This window comes from Saccoglossus kowalevskii, chromosome 2 (assembly GCF_978046115.1).
Source record: "Saccoglossus kowalevskii chromosome 2, keSacKowa6.1, whole genome shotgun sequence".
In the NCBI taxonomy this organism is placed as follows: Eukaryota; Metazoa; Hemichordata; class Enteropneusta; family Harrimaniidae; genus Saccoglossus; species Saccoglossus kowalevskii.
In genome coordinates this window covers 7,984,255-8,002,760 of record NC_140642.1, presented here as the reverse complement: position 1 = coordinate 8,002,760, position 18,506 = coordinate 7,984,255, and the positions used below count along the sequence as shown (strand labels likewise).

The following is an 18,506-nucleotide window of genomic DNA, read 5'->3' as shown; positions in this document are numbered from 1 at the left end:
CTTTTTGAATAAAAAATGCCAGAAAAATTCCAAAAAATTATATTTTAGGAACAATTTCCATAGAAATCTATCTTTAAAGCACTATTTAATAAAAAAGGTATTTATCAGAATTTTCCAATAATATGTGACAACCATAAAAGTCATCTGATTTTTTCACCATATGTAATCAAAACACTGAGATATACCAAGAACTTTTTACTATAGAATCAAATAGTAACTTAAATAACTTTCAAGGATTTTTGACCTGCGTTTTAACAAAAATCGATTTCTTTTAATGATAGCAAATTACCTTAAATAATTACATACACTTAAATGGAAATATATAACATTACTGTATCAACACTAATAAAATGTTTACTCTATTAAAAGCACATCTCAAAAAGATGTGCATATAAACCCAAAATAGAAAAATATTCCCATACCTTCTCTTTTTTCATTTCTTAAAACTTTTACTTTCGGTATTTTCTCCAATTCTTTGCCATCTTCAGCTGAAATAAATAAACATTAACACTTAGTAAATGTAGCACTACCAGACAATAGTCGCACTACCAGAAAATAGGCATAGCAGGAATACAATATGCAGAGATGTGTAGTAACTCTGGAATGAACATAATTGCTATATCGTGCACAGCTCCAGTCATTAAAAACCACTGAGATTGTTTCCGGTGCTAATGATAGTGCAAACCATACATACATGTATAGTGCATTTTAACACACAATCCGAATTCCATTTTTGTGAAGCTGGAAATTGTAGGAAATCTCAAGACAAAGGGAATAGGCAACACTGCATGTTACCCGGTAGTACTGTACTCAAGATATCCTTTGTTGAACTATGGTAATGTATGAGAACTCTATTTCAGGGTATAACTTGATTACAACATGTACAAACAAGTCAATGAAAATGACACAGTCCCAGTTAAATTTTTGAAAGTTCTCTTTGTGCTCGTCATATTAAAGCGGAGGGGTTGTCGCGAGCGTGTCCTTGAAACTTGAGTTCCAAGTGGCGTATACAACAGATTGTTTATTTACACCAACACATGTGTTCAATGTAGTAGTAATATGGCCAAAAATAAAAACAGCCATTATTCGACCATCTTTGATCTGATTATGAAACACACTGATATGTATGATGTATGTGCCAAATACAAATGAAAATGGTACATAAATTGTGGAAATATAGTAGTAAGGCCAAAAAGATGGCTGTCAATCGGCCATCCTTGACCAGATTTTGAAACAAATTGTCATGGACATGCATCCTAACATGTATAAAGTACATGTATGTGCCAAATTTGAATGAAAACTGACAGAGCTAGTCCATAAAAAAACAAACAAGATGCCCGCCAGTCGACTATTTTTGATCCAATTGCGAAATAAATCGTCATGGACATGTATCCTAACATGTATAATCTATGTATCAAGTTTGAATGACAACAGACAAAGCATGTCCAAAATACAACATTTTCAAAAAACAAGATGGCTGCCAGTCGGCCATTTTGAATCGAATCGCTAAACCACTGCATGTGCATATGTTCCACATAAGGTACTAGGCACATGCAAAGAATGAACAGAATCGGTCCAAGGGATTCTGAGATATGACTCCGGACGGACGCACGGACACAGAATTATAAGTCCCCGTTTTCGGAATTCGTTCGAACGGGGACTAATTATTAACTCGTGGAAATCAGTTCAAGTATTATGAGCATCAAATCACAAACACGTAAAACTTTGTCTTGGAAAACAATTCACATACTCAACAGAAGATTTCTTTTTATCACTGTCAGGAAAGGAAAACCTTTGAGATATGACCCCAGACGGATGCACGAAGACCGAATTATAAGTCCTTGTTTTCGGACTTCGTCTGAACAGGGACTTACAAGCAAATTCTAATCCAATCTTAGGATGTTTATATCAGTTGTTGTTTTGTGGGATTAGCGGTACAGGGGGAAAGATAAGCATTCATTTACTCAGTGGACAGAGGCGGAGTTAATTACCCATGAGCACTTGGTGCAATCCAAGGGATTGAGCAGTTCCCCTTTAAGTTTATTTGCCTGACAAGCTTAGTTTTGAGTGTTATACTATATCACAACAAACAATTGTTTATGTACAAAACGTGATATGCAACCGTTAAATTTGAACACTGTCGTGTCTACGTTCCCTTTCACGCAACTTTCTCGTAAGCCATGGCACCTGAACCAAGCGAAAAGTCATCAGAGCAGAACTACATACTCGGTAAAGCTACACTTTTTTTATTTTTAATAAATACCGTTGATGAAACTTTTGTTGTTGAATATCAATTAAAATTGTAATTCAAGTAAAAAACTTTGTCCAAACGGGGATTACCCCGGTAAATATCATGATCACACATACATGTATGGAACATGTTAATACCATACTTGTCCAACTTCGCGCCCAGAGTACTCAGCTCACAAAATCTGTTTTTTAGTCAAGCATTCTACTCAAAAAATATTTTTTTTTACCATGTACCAGATTAGGGGTAATACTGGTAGTACATCTTTTTTGTTATTGGTGGAATTAAAATTGAATTCCATGTTTACAATGACAAAACAAAAATGACCACAAAAAAATTGCACGTTTTATTACAATTTTATTTACATACCATCAAAATTTACGATATAAAATTATTAGCATCTGTGTGGGAAAACGGCCGAAGTTGAGAGATTAATCATTATCTTCTTTGAATATTTTTAATTGTATGCAAACTCTCTATGCAAAGCATTTTCCGTCATGATGCTTTCTCATACGATTTGATCTGCAACATTGTCCTTTGACCTGATAGGTAAAGTCTGTCAAAGTATGATCTATTGTAATTGATTTTTTTTTTTTAATTAGGTAATTAGCAATTTTTAAAAGGTAAGCTGAATAATCAATGAAGTAATTACGCCTTTCATGGCTGTTGACAAGTCATTGTCAAAGCGTAGTTCACAAACAATTACCATGGTCTATGTACCAGGGGTATACGATATTCACAACAGAAGATATCTATGATATATACCAGTAATATAAATTTTCTGAGTCAAATGAGTATGATATATTAATTAGCATGTGTCGTATATTCGTATAGATCATTAAGTAAAATGAAAGTGAAAATAAATAAATCCGACTCACCATTGTCACTATAATCATCTACTAAAATAATTTCTTTAATAATACTTGTTGGACTTCTGTTAAGAACACTGCAAAGAGATAGAATACATAACAGATTTACCCGTTTTTATTCACCTCCAACTGTACAGAACAAATAACAAATATCATTACCAAAACAGGGCACAATGAAAAGTATATTCCTTGCTTGTGTTAATTGTTACTACTGGTATTGTGTAAAAATCTTCAGCTTACTTACCTTACTACTGTACGTAAAAGTGTTGATCTGGCTTCATTGTGAAATGTAATAATCACACTAGTTTGTGGAAGTGCTGTTTTCCAATCAAGCTTCTTACATCTGTGTAAAACAAAGATAGTCACACCAAAAATAAACATAATATGCATAGATGTATAACCTTTATGACAGTCAATCTTAACTTAAAATTATACATCGCCATGGTTTTGAAGTACTTGGGTCGTATTATGAAGATTACTATACTACACCAGGGAACCAATGATATTGAAGAAGTGTAAAAACAGGAAGCAAGTACATTTCAAATGAACCGCCCAAGATAACAAAATTACTACAATAGTTACCCGCAAGTAAATTCGTTGAACATGGTTGGATCCATGGCACAAGTGTTTGCATATTGTACCAACAATCAAAATAGAATACTGGAGCCGTGAAACCATGGTTAAAATATTGATGAAAAAAAAAACACCCATGGAGTCAATATGCAATTCATTGCCTTCATCTAGTAAACTGTAAATTAGTAGTAAATTTTAAAGTGTGTCATGCAAAAATAAAGTAATCATATGATAAACTCTTTGATGAACTTTTTTAAACGATGACAATTTAACACTTAATTATTGAACAGACATGATAATTCTCACATGGAAGCAGAATTAATTAATAATCATTATTCCACGGTGGTTCTTATGTTTACAGTAATGTTACAAGAATTGTTCTACCCAGGCTGAACTTGCTTTTATAATTCACACAAAAAACACATTCAATGCATGAAGGTGCTGAAGATAAAAGTATTAATTTTTCTTTGCCAACCAAAATATGAGGTTACTGACATTAAAAGATGAATAAAACTGATAATTCATTGTTTAAATATTGTCATCATTTGAAGCTTGGCAGTAGACAGAGCAATTACTGTTTTTCAGCCAAAGTTGTATTACATCTAACTTTCTTAAAACAAAATTTAACAATGAGGACAGACATATATGAGGACAGACATATATGAGGACAGACATATATGAGGATAGATATATAAGGGGAAATAATCATGATGAGAAGAAAATGATGCATTGAAAATATTAAACTTAATTTTAAATGTTAACAGTCAGCATATGATATAGGTATATCAAAGAATTACATTAAATGCCATTCCATTCAAGTAAAATTCACTAATTGTCAACAGGACAATTTCTTATCAATCTATAATGACAAACATGTCTAAGAATAGTATTTACTTTCTATCATTTCATTTCTATGGAATATACAAGTATGAAAAAAATAAAGATAACATATTTTCTTAACATGAGAAATTGCATTTTAATAAATCTTTTAATCAAGCGCAATACATGCAGTGGTAATGTGGTAACCATAGTAACCGAATATATAGAAAATCATACATATTAAACTTATTTTTTATCGTCAATTATTTTCTAGTATTATTCTTGTTTTTTAACAGGATTTTTTTGTGCGATATAATAATCACATATAATATTGTACAGAATTACTTATTTTCATTAAATCATGTTTTATCATAAAAACATGACAGACAGATACTGACATATATGAGGATAGATAAACAAGGGGAAATAATCATGATGAGAAGATTAGGTTGTCGCAGAGACACAAGCATTGAAAATAGTAAACTTAATTTTAAATGTTAAAATCATTTGATGTGTATCGCAGTATATACATGTATGCATACAAGGCTAGAAAATGCTGAATTATAGAACTGATCTTCCTAAGTTACAATGAACAATTATTTGTTATTCACCACTCCAGGGCACCCACATGTGAATATTACATCTGCAATTAGCAATGGGTAGTACAAAATAAATACACTGGATGACTAGAGTGAATAATAGGGTCATGTGTAAGTAAAATAACATTGTTTATCAGAGAAATAAATAACAAGCAGCCTCTCGGCTGAGATACATGTAGCTCCGCTGTTAGCAATGCACATTTCAATTAAAGAACAGAAGATATCATTAGAAAATGAACAATATGTATAGTATCAATGCAATGGGACTTGCTGTTTTCAACAAGAATTCAAAAATATAATTTTTCACCATAAATGATTGTGGTTTTTAACAAGAAGTCGAAAATATCATTTTTTACCAAAAAAATGACAAAAATATTCACCAAAATTAGAAAATTAAAGATACATGTATCATTACAAAATCAACAAATCTGAGAGAGGTACATATGTAGTACCTATATATGTAATATCAAAGCAATTGGACTTGCGTTTTTTAACAAGAAGTCGAAAATATCACTTTTTACCAAAAATGACAAAAATATTCACCAAAATTAGAGAATTGAAGATATCATCATGAAATGAACAATCTCAGAAAGGTCCACATGTAGCATCTATACATGTAATATCAAAGCAATTGGACTTGCAGTTTTTAATAACAAGAAGACAACAAGCAGCCTATCGGCTGAGATAGCTCCGCTGTTAGCAATGCACATTTCAATTAAAGAACTGAAGACATCATTAGAAAATGAACAATATGTATACCGGTAGTATCAAAGCAATCAGACTTACAGTTTTTAACAAGAAGTAGAAAATATCACTTTCTACCAAAAATGACAAAAATATTCACCAAAATTAAAGAATCGAAGATATCATCACGAAATGAACAAATCTGAGAAAGGTCTACATGTAGTATCTAAATATGTAATATCAAAGCAATTGAACTATTGGTTTTTAACAAGAAGTAAAAAATATCACTTTTTACCAAAAATGACAAAAATATTCCCCAAAATTAGAGAATTGAAGATATCATCATAAAATGAACAAATCTGAGAGAGGTCCACATGTAGTACCTATATATGTAGTATCAAAGCAATTGGACTTGCGGTTTTTAACAAGAAGTCGAAAATATCACTTTTTACCAAAAACGACGAAAATATTCACCAAAATTAGAGAATTAACGATATCATTACAAAATGAACAAATCTGAGAAAGGTCCACATGTAGTACCTATATATGTAATATCAAAGCAATTGCACTTGCGGTTTTTAACAAGAAGTCGAAAATATCACTTTTTACCAAAAATGACAAAAATATTCACCAAAATTAAAGAATCAAAGATATCATTACAAAATGAACAAATCTGAGAAAGGTCCACATGTAGTACCTATATATGTAATATCAAAGCAATTGCACTTGCGGTTTTTAACAAGAAGTCGAAAATATCACTTTTTACCAAAAATGACAAAAATATTCACCAAAATTAGAGAATTGAAGATACCATCATGAAATGAACAAATCTGAGAGAGGTCTACCCAATAATACATCAAGTATCAAAACATTCAGGCTTGTAGTTTTCAAGAAGAAGTCGAAAAAGTAAAAACATTGACACGGACGACGGACAATCACTCATATGATAAGCTTCACTCAACAAAGTCGACAGCGGAGCTAAAAATATTAAGATTAACTTACAATGGATTTCTTGTGTCGGGGATATCCCGATCATAAGAAAGTTTATCACTTTCCACCTGGTTGAATTTATTTCTTGCATAGGCATCTTGTCCAGTCTGGACAACAGTTTTGGAAATATATGCTTTATCATCAAAGTTTTTATATCTTTTATCAGGTCTTATATCCCAATATAAAGTCTGAGAATTTTTGTCAACATTCAAAGAATCCGGTATATGTTTATCTTCACGTGAGTTTCCACCAGCTTGTAAAGCAAGAAATTTTAGCCTTCTTTCTTCATGGCTCTGTAATTCAAGATAAAATACAGAAATTATTAAAACACAACTACATGTACACAATCAGTTTTCAGGCAACTCCATGTTCAAAGTACCAAAAAGAGAAAGCTTAGAAAGACTTTGTGTGTACTTATGGTATGGAAGCCATATTTTGAAAACAGAGAATATTCGACAGCGTACATACTTTGAGGTATCTTTGTAATAACCTTATTAATATACATCTTTTCCTTCCAGGAATACATCATGAGAATTCCAAAATCAAAAATGTTTGGAACAGAATCAGCAAATTGACCAAAAATTACAAAAATATTCATCAAAATTAGAGATATCACGAAATGAACAAATCTAAGAGAGGTCTGCTCAAGGTACACATATATACCTTTTCAAGAAGAAGTCAATCTCTCAAATGATAAACTCTGCTCGACAAAGTTGACAGCGAAGCTAAAAGGGGATGTTTAAATAGAGATATTTAAATATATTATGAGTTCAAGAGAAGACATTTTACTTCAGTATTATTATATGTAACATTTTATTGCTGTCAACCAATGGAAACTATTTCTAAAGATGCAATAAATTTATTATTATTACAATGTATTATATTAATATTATTATACACAGAAAGAGTAACTGTGAAGACTTCCATTGTGTGCGTTGCATTTTTCACCCATCTGAAGTGAATTCACATTACTGTGGAATACTTTATTTTCGCTGGAATTAATTTTCGCTGAAAAGGCTTTTTGGGCGTTTTGCTTGGAATTTATTTTCACTGATTTTTGATGAGTTTAATGTGAAATAAAGGAAAAAAAGTATATTCTCTGGATTTTATTTTCACGGAATCATCCCTTCAGCGAAAATAAAAACCAAGCGAAAATAAAGTATTCTACAGTATATAAATAATGAATCTGATGAGAATCTAGCGAGTCTAAACACCTGTGTGATACAAGTGCACTCATTTCAGTGCATCGTTTATGTCAATAATAGCAACTACTCAACTTACTTAGCACATACTAGTAGTTTTCTAGCTGCTAGCACAAGATCTCATCTTAAAGCTAATCTCACTGCCTGTACAGCTTGGATTACACTGTATTATTTACTATTTACAACACACATATTGATAATTGTTAAAGTTTCATGGGTGAAAAGATGGGTGGGCGGGTATACATTCAGGCATCAAACATACTGTGTTTATCACATACACTAAACATACTACAGTAAAACCTGATTAAATTAACTGCATTGTCTAGTCCTATCTCCACAGCACAGCACTATAAATTACTCAGAATTTTCCATAACTGCAATTTGGTCTTGTAGGATATATCGGTAGGTTGTACTTCTATTAGAAAGGTACATGATTGTATAAAGAAGATTCTACTAGCAGTTGATTCAGACATCTATAAACTGAACAATGTTTCTCTAAGCAGTCGATTCAGACTTCTTTAAACTGAACAATGTCCCTCTAGTAGTTGATTCAGACCTCTAAACTGAACAATGTCCCTCTAGTAGTCAGTTCATTTAGATTTCACTGCAAAACATTTTTACATCAACATTACATGTTAAAAAAACATTTGGATCAATTAAATCATGTATACAGGAAGTGCATCTAAACATACAAATACATGTACTGGTATGTATAAAAAAACAATGTGAGCTTTCAATCATAAAACATGCTTCAACCTGTCCAACAGAACTTCACTCAATAAAAATCAAAGAAAGCTTAGAAAGAACTCCCATGTGCTGAGAGTATTGGCGACACATTAAATATAATTTGAAATTACTTAGCTGAAAACTAATTATGCAAATCAGAAAATTAATATGAACAGATTTGAGTGTAAAACTAATGAGGTCTGCGCAATGTAACAGAAAATCTATGTACCAAGTTTAATTGAAATGTGATTAGAACCAAAAAATTATGAATTATTATGCTAATTAGGGAAATAATATGAACAGAGTTTTACCCCAAACTAATTAGGTTTGTACATTGTCCTAGAGCATCTTTGTACTAAGTTTCATTGAAAAGGAATAATTAGTACTTTAGATATCAGTGTCAAAGCTTAAAAATGGTTAATTATGCAAATTAGGTAATTAAGATGTACAGATTTTAACCCACAATTATCCAGGTCTGTCTATTGTCCTACAGCATCCATGTACAAACATTCATTGATATGTGATGATTAGTACCCGAGATATCAGTGTGAAAGTTGGAAATTGGTTAATTATGCAAATTAGGTGATTAATATGCACACATATTTACCGAAAACTAATTCAGTCTCTGCATAATTCTAGATTCATTGAAATGTGATGATTAGTACTTTAGATATCAGTAGAAAAGCTGAAAATTAATTATGCAAATTTGGTAATTACGATGCACAATTATTTACCCTAAAACTAATCAGGTCTCTGCATAAGCCTAAAGAATCTATCTAACAAGTTTCATTGAAATGCAATGATTAGTACTTGAGATACCCGTGGAAAAGCTGAAAATTAACTAATTATGCAAATTAGGTGATTAATATGCACAAATATTTATCCGAAACAATCAATCTCTGCATAGTCCTTGAGTATGTACATGTAAGTACCAAGTTTCATTGAAATGTAATGCTCACTACTTATATCAAAAGCTGAAAATTAATTAATTATGCAAATTAGGTAATTTTATGTACTGATATTACCATAAAAACTATCAGGTCTGTGCAGTGTCATATGACATCTATGTTCCAAGTTTCATTGAAATGTGATGATTAGTACTTGAGATATCAGTGGAAAAACCGAAAATTGACTAATCATTATGCAAATTAGGTAATTAGTATCCACGGATTATTAGCAAAAACTAATCAAAACATAGCATTAGTTCAGAGCATCTATGTACCAAGTTTCATCAAAATCCAATGAGTGGTTGTTTAGATATCAGTGGAACAGTCATGGAACCACTAAAAAATAGCTAATTATCATGCAAATTAGGTAATTAATATGCATGGATTTTTACCAAAAACTAATCAAATCTGCGCATATATTCAGAGCATCTATGTACCAAGTTTCATCAAAATCCAATGAGTGGTTCTTTAAATATCAGTGGAACACCCATGGAACCACTAAAAAATAGCCAATTATCATGCAAATTAGGTAATTAATATGCATGGATTTTTACCAAAAACTAATCAAATCTGCGCATATATTCAGAGCATCTATGTACCAAGTTTCATCAAAATCCAATGAGTGGTTCTTTAGATATCAGTGGAACAGTAATAGAACAGCTAAAAATTAGCTAATTATCATGCAAATTAGGTAATTAACGAGCATAGATTTTTACCAAAACCTAATCAAATCTGCACATTGGCCCAGAGCATCTATGCACCAAGTTTCATCAAAAACCGATGTATTGTTCTTGAGATAGCAGTGGAACAGTCGGACACACATACACACACACCCACACACACACACAGACACACTAACTGCAAAGACTCCCATTATGTGCTTCGCACATGGGAGACAAAAATTAAACCAACCAATTATGTCAAAACATGCCTCATGAAAATATTTACTGATCTATACAAGTACATGTATTGTTAGAATGTATTTGTCATTTTACGGTCCAGGTTTATTTGCAGGCAATATCTGTCAGTATTACCTGAGTATTACAACAACAACAACAACAACAACACAGGCAAATACTGAACATTTATTGAAAGCAGGGAGGGGGGGGGGCATATTACACTGTTCACACTCTCCCAGCCACTCCCAATGATTTCAATTAGAATATGCATGTATGTATGGGAGAATGAGATCCATACACAGGTGTAAACAGGTGTAAAATCATAATTACAAATTCTGTATTCCTTTCAGATTTAGAAATTTATTATCAATTTCAATCGCTGCTCCTCCAAAAGTTCAGAAATATTATACCGTACCCATAATACATGTTGGTTCATCAAATATTCATCACAATGTTACACGCTGAAAACATACTGGCTAAAGAAATACATAGACCCTAGCGAAGATGGTGTATTGTTTTCTCCACATACTATGAGGTTATTACGAGGATACCCTAAAGTATATATGCATGAAGACAGTACAGTGAGAGTATCGACCGACATGCAGCGGAGTGCATACTTTGACATATCTTCGTAATAACCTTATTATTATACATCTTTTCCTTCCAGGAATACATCATGAAAATCCAAAAAGCTTAGAACAGAATCAACAAACTTCTTTGTATGTCAAACCCTGGTGGCAGCCATTTTTGTTTTTATTATTAGAGGACGCTTACGCATGTAATCATTCCATATTTGGAATTCGCATATCCGTATATGGCAAGATGAAAATACCCTGAAAAAAACTGCAAAATTACAACACGCTGTAACTTATGGTGTTATGGTGACAGATGTATGATAATAAACATGTATTTCATCCAGAAAATTTACTTCATATTCATAATTACTCAAACTATGTATAAATTAAAAAATAACAAAGTTGATCTTCCATTTATTAATTAAGGAAAGTTACACAACAATCCTTCTTTAAGTTAGTAGGCAATATTCAGTAATCATTGTTGACTATTCAAAATAACCGGATGTTTTCATCAACATATTAAAATATATACCAGTATGCAGAACATAAAAACATATGCTAATATAGATATATGATATTTATCAGTGTAAGCAACTTTCATCTATTTACTACTTTACTTAATATAGAAAGCTACTGTGTGTGTTTTTTACATATGTACATACATGTAGCACAGGATTAGACAGATATGGCAATAACAATATTATGTGTCAAAATCTGTATGTAATTAATCACTTTAGAAGTGATATTTTTCACTGTGAATCATGTTCAGCAAAACTGTCATATAATATGCACAAAATGAGATCACACTATAGCAGCATGTTCCCTAAACCTCAAAGAAAACAAATTTTGTCATTAAATCCGTAGACTTCCATAGAGTCTATATAAAATCCTCACTAGTTATTTTTTTCACACATGCAAAAATAAAGGAAATTATTTTTAATTTTGAGAAGTGTTCACACCTGAGACCATGTACTGTACCATGTACTGTATTTGGTCTATTAGAGAAAGAGCATCTCCAATAGAAGCATACATACATTTTGGCTTTACATGTAGTAAGACCAGAACAAATATTTGTTTTTGGTCATAGCATGATCCGTTAAAATTGGGCAAAATACAAAAATGTCTGTCAGTCAGCTATTTTGAATTTGTTCTCAAAAACAAAATAATGTACGCCATGTATATACTTACTACGTTCAAAGAAAATCTATCAATGCATGACCAAGATTTGATTCCAGAATGGCAAAAATGATTGATTTTTGTGAATTATTGGCATTAAATGATCGCCATTTAGTCATCTTGAAATTGACTGTAAACAAATAGGCATGCATATATCTTCCAAGAAGTGTGATGTACATGTATGTATGATGGGTAAATGTGATTGGCCCAGGCATGTCCAAGATACGAGTAGACATAAATACATAAAACCTTACACATACACAATTTTGAAAAATGTTGAAATCCACTAAATTTAATTAATGTGAACATGTAAAAATAGATTAAAGCTTATTGTTTCCATGGAAACCACTTGAATATTACCAGCTTCTATTTTATAAGCATTGACTGAAACTGAAATAATTTTTAAAAAATCATTAAAAAATCTCAATATCATTTTATTTTCTGTACAGTGTATGTAATTGAGGTTTAGCCATGAGTTGTTCGTTTTACATTTACCCACCCACACATAAGATTAAGAAATAAATGAACAAAATCACCTGTGATTAAAAATAAGATTAAAAAACCCAGGATTATCTTGATATGCATGTTGTTATGATCACTCACAGAAGACACATTATCAATTTTATTTAGTGGAAAATGTTGTTATAATCCCTATATAATAGAATTATACAAAGTGAAAGTACGAGAATGTCCTAGAGCATAACAGTAATTTATTTAGTTTAATGAATGATTTAACATAGCAATAACACTCCAGCCAATACAGTGTAGGACACACTAAAGTGACTTTCACCACACAGCATCTTACACTAAAGTCTTATTTACACATGCCAAGAAATGTAGGGTTTGAGCACTTTACTGTCACTTTCACCAAAATAGTATAAACAGAAGTAATCTGTTCACACATGGTTTTCAAAAGAGGGTTCAAAGAAACTTTCGTTAGAACTCCTTGTTTTGCTATATGTGTGAAAATCGTATAATAAGTTCAAGCGCAGAACTAAAATTAGCGTAGAATCTATAAATTAATTAATTTATGAAAATTTATAAGCAAATTAGGTCATTAATATACCGTAAAATCTGTATTAGCAGCACATCCCTAATAGAAGTCGCATCCATTTTTTTTAAACCAAAATCCATGATTTGTCATACATGCAGATGTTCTAATAGAAGCCCCGTCTCCCCTGTTGTATTGTACCATTTTAATAAAAAATCGGCTTCTAATACAGATTTTACAGTACACGGATTTCAACCCAAAATAGGTTTGCACTGCCACATCATTCAAGAGCATCTATGTGCCACGTTTCATTAAACTTAGTTGAATGGTACTTGAGAAACAAGTGAAAATACTTAAAATTGGCTACCGGTAATTATTATGCAAACAAGGTCATTCATATGCACATGATTTCAACCAAAACTAAGCATCTATGTACATGTACCAAGTTCCATCGAGATCTGTTTAATGGTATATGAGAAAAAGTAAAAATGCTTGAAACTGTCCAATTAATATGCTAATTAGGTAATTAATATGCAAATGATTGTAACCAAAACTAATCATTATTTAAGTTTCATTGGAATGTTTTTGAGATACTAGTATCAGTGGGAAAGCTGAAAAATTAAATTAAATTAAATTATTATTATTCCATTGTCACAGAGCATATATGTACCAAATTTCATTGAAATGTGACGATTAATCAAGAGATTGATGGAAAACCCGAAAATAAACTAATTTTTACCAAAAACTAATCAAGTCTGTGCATTGTACCAGAGAACCTATGTATACTACAAGAACGGGTAACTGCAAGGACTCGCACATGGGAGTAAAAAACGGAACGTATGCATTCAGAAATGTTCGGGTACAGTGTAATGCTAGCTTATAAATACACTTGTTTCTTTTACAAGAGCAATACACATGAATTTTCATGCAAAATTAAAATATATCATTTGCAAAGCAATGGATTATAGATCTGTTTTGAATGATGGAAAGTAACCAATGTTGATAGCTATTTATTCTGTTGCCACAGTGCATGTGACAATGAAGGATTTCTCCAACCCCATTGAAAGTTGGAAAATGAATAGTTTAACAGCCATTTCATACCGTAAATGTATTTAGAACAATACAATAAAGGCATTCAATGATAACAGAAATTATACAAGTCTGTACATGATATACATGTATGATCAATTTATCTATTTTGTTAGCAAAGTTGACTGTCAGGTTACTACTGTATTCCTTTATAATTAAGCTTTCAGATGATGTATAGGCTGTTATAGTAGCATACTTAGTAACATTCGAGCATGTCTGAATCATAGGACAATTTTTAACTCATTTTCCTCTGATGCTGCCTTAATTCATCAAACCCCAGAACTAATAGATATTTCTGATATACTGTAAAACATATCCCTTTCGCGAGCATGTCTTTTTCGCGGATTTAGCAAGAGAACTGATTCGCTAATTCAAGATGTCGCTTATGACTTTATTATGAATTCAAAATGGCCGCCAAACATAGAAATCAACAATGACAAGAGAGATTTGCTAAATCAACATTTCTCTAAAAAAAAAGACTATTACGTCATTTTACCACAATTCGCTAAAATTGCATGCCGCTTTTTCACCATGTTTTACAGTAACTGAATGTAAAACTGAATTGCATACATGTATGTACTTAAATCTAATATCCAGTAACGAATATCTTCAGTGAATAATGATGATCCAACTGACTGTTTTACAACACCTCACAATTTTCTGAAGCCCAATAAATTATTTACTCACATAACATCTTATCTCTGCTCTGTTATATTTTTCAGGACATGTGTATGTCATTGTTACTCATAAATATTGCAAGTATGAATGTCTTTTACAGTGGGAGTACTCAATCTCATAGATCAAGCCAAGCCACCAATCATGATTTTATTTTAAAGCAAACATTTACCAGACTGAAACCTCATCATAAAATTGTCCTTTTGCTCTCTGTCTTTCGTCACTTTTGCTCTTTGTCCTTTGTTACTTTTGCTCTCTGTCCATATGATCAACATTACCTCTCTCACAATATTAAACAAGCAGCCTCTCGGCTGAGATAGCTATGCTGTTAGCAATGCACATTTCAATTAAAGAACAGAAGATATATTAGAAAATGAACAATATGCAGAGTATCAATGCAAATGGGACTTGCTGTTTTCAACAAGAATTCAAAAATATCATTTTTCACCATAAAAGATTGTGGTTTTTAACAAGAATAAAATATCGCTTTTTACCAAAAATGACAAAAATATTCACCAAAATTAGAAAATTAAAGATATCATCATGAAATGAACAAATTTGAGAGTGGTCCACATGTAGTACCTATATATGTAATATCAAAGCAATTGGACTTGCGGTTTTTAAAAAAGAAGTTCAAAATATCACTTTTTACCAAAAATGACAAAAATATTCACCAAAATTAGAAAATTAAAGATATCATCATGAAATGAACAAATTTGAGAGTGGTCCACATGTAGTACCTATATATGTAAAATCAAAGCAATTGGACTTGCGGTTTTTAACAAGAAGTTGAAAATATCATTTTTTACCAAAAATGACCAAAATATTCACCAAAATTAGAGAATTGAAGATATCATTACAAAATGAACAAATCTGAGAGAGATCCACATGTAGTACCTATATATGTAATATCAAAGCAATTGGACTTGGGGTTTTTAACAAGAAGTCGAATCACTTTTTACCAAAAATGACAAAAAAATTTAAACCAAAATTAGAGAATTGAAGATATCATTACAAAATGAACAAATCTGAGAGAGGTCCACATGTAGTACATATATATGTAATATCAATGCAATTGGACTTGCGGCTTTTAACAAGAAGTTGAAAATATCACTTTTTACCAAAAATGACAAAAATATTCACAACAAGCAGCCTCTCGGCTGAGATAGCTCTGCTGTTAGCTATGCACATTTCAACTAAAGAACACAAGATATCATTAGAAAATGAAAATTAATGTTTTCAACAAGAATTCAAAATTAAAGCCGCAAGCGGCGTCACCGGGGCCCAAGCTGACAAGATTCTGTTTCATAATTAATAAGGTCACATGTTAGACAATCAGGTAGCTTGAATTATCATTAACATGAGGTCGAAATGAAGTTGGTACCATGTATTTACCTGGTCTTGTTATTGAGATATGGTTTTCAAAATATATAATGAGCCATGTGTTTATGGATAATAATGAGGTTACATGATCATATATGGCCAATTCTTATGTCATTTACATCTTTCGTTTGATGCCTTCATTATGGTACAAGTTACATATCCCGTTCTGTAACAGTGTTACAGATATGACTGCTATGCATATTAATGAGTTCACATGACCATATATGGTCATCTGTTATTTTAATCAAATCTCATGTTCACTGTTGTCATAATAACACAGGATTCATCTTCCTAACTGTGACAGTGTTTGAGATATAATGATTATGCATATTAATGAGCCCACATGACCATATATGGTCATCTGTTATTTTAATCAAATCTCTAATTTAACGTTGTCATAATAACACAGGATTCATCTTCCTAACTGCAGTGGTGTTTGAGATATGACAGTTATGCATATTAATGAGCTCACATGACCATATATGGTCATCTGTTATTTTAATTAAATCTCCTGTTCATTGTTTTCATAATAACACAGGATTTATCTTCCTAACTGCAAGTGTTTGAGATATGGCAGTTATGCATATTAATGAGCTCACATAACCATATATGGTCATTTGTTATTTTAATCAAATCTCTCGTTAAACGTTGTCATAATAACACAGGATTCATCATTCTAAGTACAACAGTGCTTGAGTTATAACAGTTATGCATATTAATGAGGATAGAAGCCCCCACCCCATAGGTGCCCAGCCATGTGGCCTAGCAGTGTGCTATTGGGACAAAATGATGCATTTGATGACACAAATGCACATACAAAATTTGAAAGAAATCAGACTATTAAATACAAAACATGTAGTTGCATAATTTCTATTTTCACAAAATCCAAGATGGTGGCCAAACCACGTGACTGTTCAAAATAATATTATTTTTCTCATACGTAGCTAATGCCAGGCATCGTAAATATAAAAACATCTAGTAGATTCGTTGACTCACCTCTGAGAAACAAATACTCAAACTTTTGATCAATTTTGCTCAAAATCCAAGATGGCGACCAAACCATGTGACTGATCAGAAAACTTTTTTAGGTTTCTGAAAACGTTAGATAGAGGCATGCCATGCAGCAATATTTGAGATAATCGCTCAAGTGTGGCATGAGTAAAAAACTACTTCCTGTTTAGAAGGAATACAAAATGGCGACCAAACCATGTGACCAATCATAACAATTTTTGCAAACGTAAATGAGCTTCATATATAGATGCTAAATACTACATATGAGAGCATTCTGCTTGGTGGTTCTGAAGAAGAAGATTTTTAAGTGTTTTTTGCAGTTTTTAGGAAAAACAAAATGGCGAGAAAAGTCACATGACCGCTAAAGTTTTTATTGCTGATATTTCTTACACATGAGTTGTACTATATACCATGAAAAAATCTAGACGCCTAGACCCTCAGAAAGTGGTGAAATAGCCACTTCCGGTTGATTTTCAATCCAATATGGCTGCAAAACTAATTGACCAATCAAAATTCTGAAAGCATGTTGCACCAGTTCACGTTAGGGGCTATCATTATAGACCATTTTTACACCATTCTGTTCAGGGGTTTTCTCGTACGGCTTGACGAAAAAAGTTACGGAAGAAAGAAAGAAAGAAAATTAAAGCCGCAAGCGGCGTCACCGGGGCCCAAGCTGACAAGATTCTGTTTCATAATTAATGAGATCACATGTTAGACAATCAGGTAGCTTGAATTATCAGTAACATGAGATCAAAATGAAATTGGTACCATGTATTTACCTGGTTTTGTTATCGAAATATGGTTTTCAGGATATAAAATGAGCCATGTTTTTATGCACAATAATGAGATCACATAATCATATATAGCCATTTCTAATGTCAGTTACATCTTTCATTCAATGTCTTCATAATGACACTAGTTACATGTCCTGCTCTGCGACAGTGTTTTAGATATGACTGCTATGCATATTAATGAGTTCACATGACCATATACGGTCATCTGTTATTTTTATCAAATCTCTTGTTCACTGTTGTCATAATAACACAGGAT

The 18,506-nt window shown here is 32.0% G+C and overlaps 1 protein-coding gene across 1 annotated transcript in view; it reads right to left on the bottom strand.

The window, feature by feature from the left end:
* LOC100378373 (polypeptide N-acetylgalactosaminyltransferase 2-like) overlaps positions 1–18,506 on the bottom strand; it is an 86,944-nt gene that overhangs the window by 18,685 nt on the left and 49,753 nt on the right. The window contains exons 2-5 of the mRNA XM_006817365.3: positions 6,795–7,075; positions 3,362–3,460; positions 3,127–3,194; positions 423–488 (exon numbers count right to left, since the gene is read on the bottom strand). Of these exons, the coding sequence (XP_006817428.1) occupies positions 423–488; positions 3,127–3,194; positions 3,362–3,460; positions 6,795–7,075 (514 nt within the window). The remainder of the gene's footprint in view (positions 1–422; positions 489–3,126; positions 3,195–3,361; positions 3,461–6,794; positions 7,076–18,506) is intronic.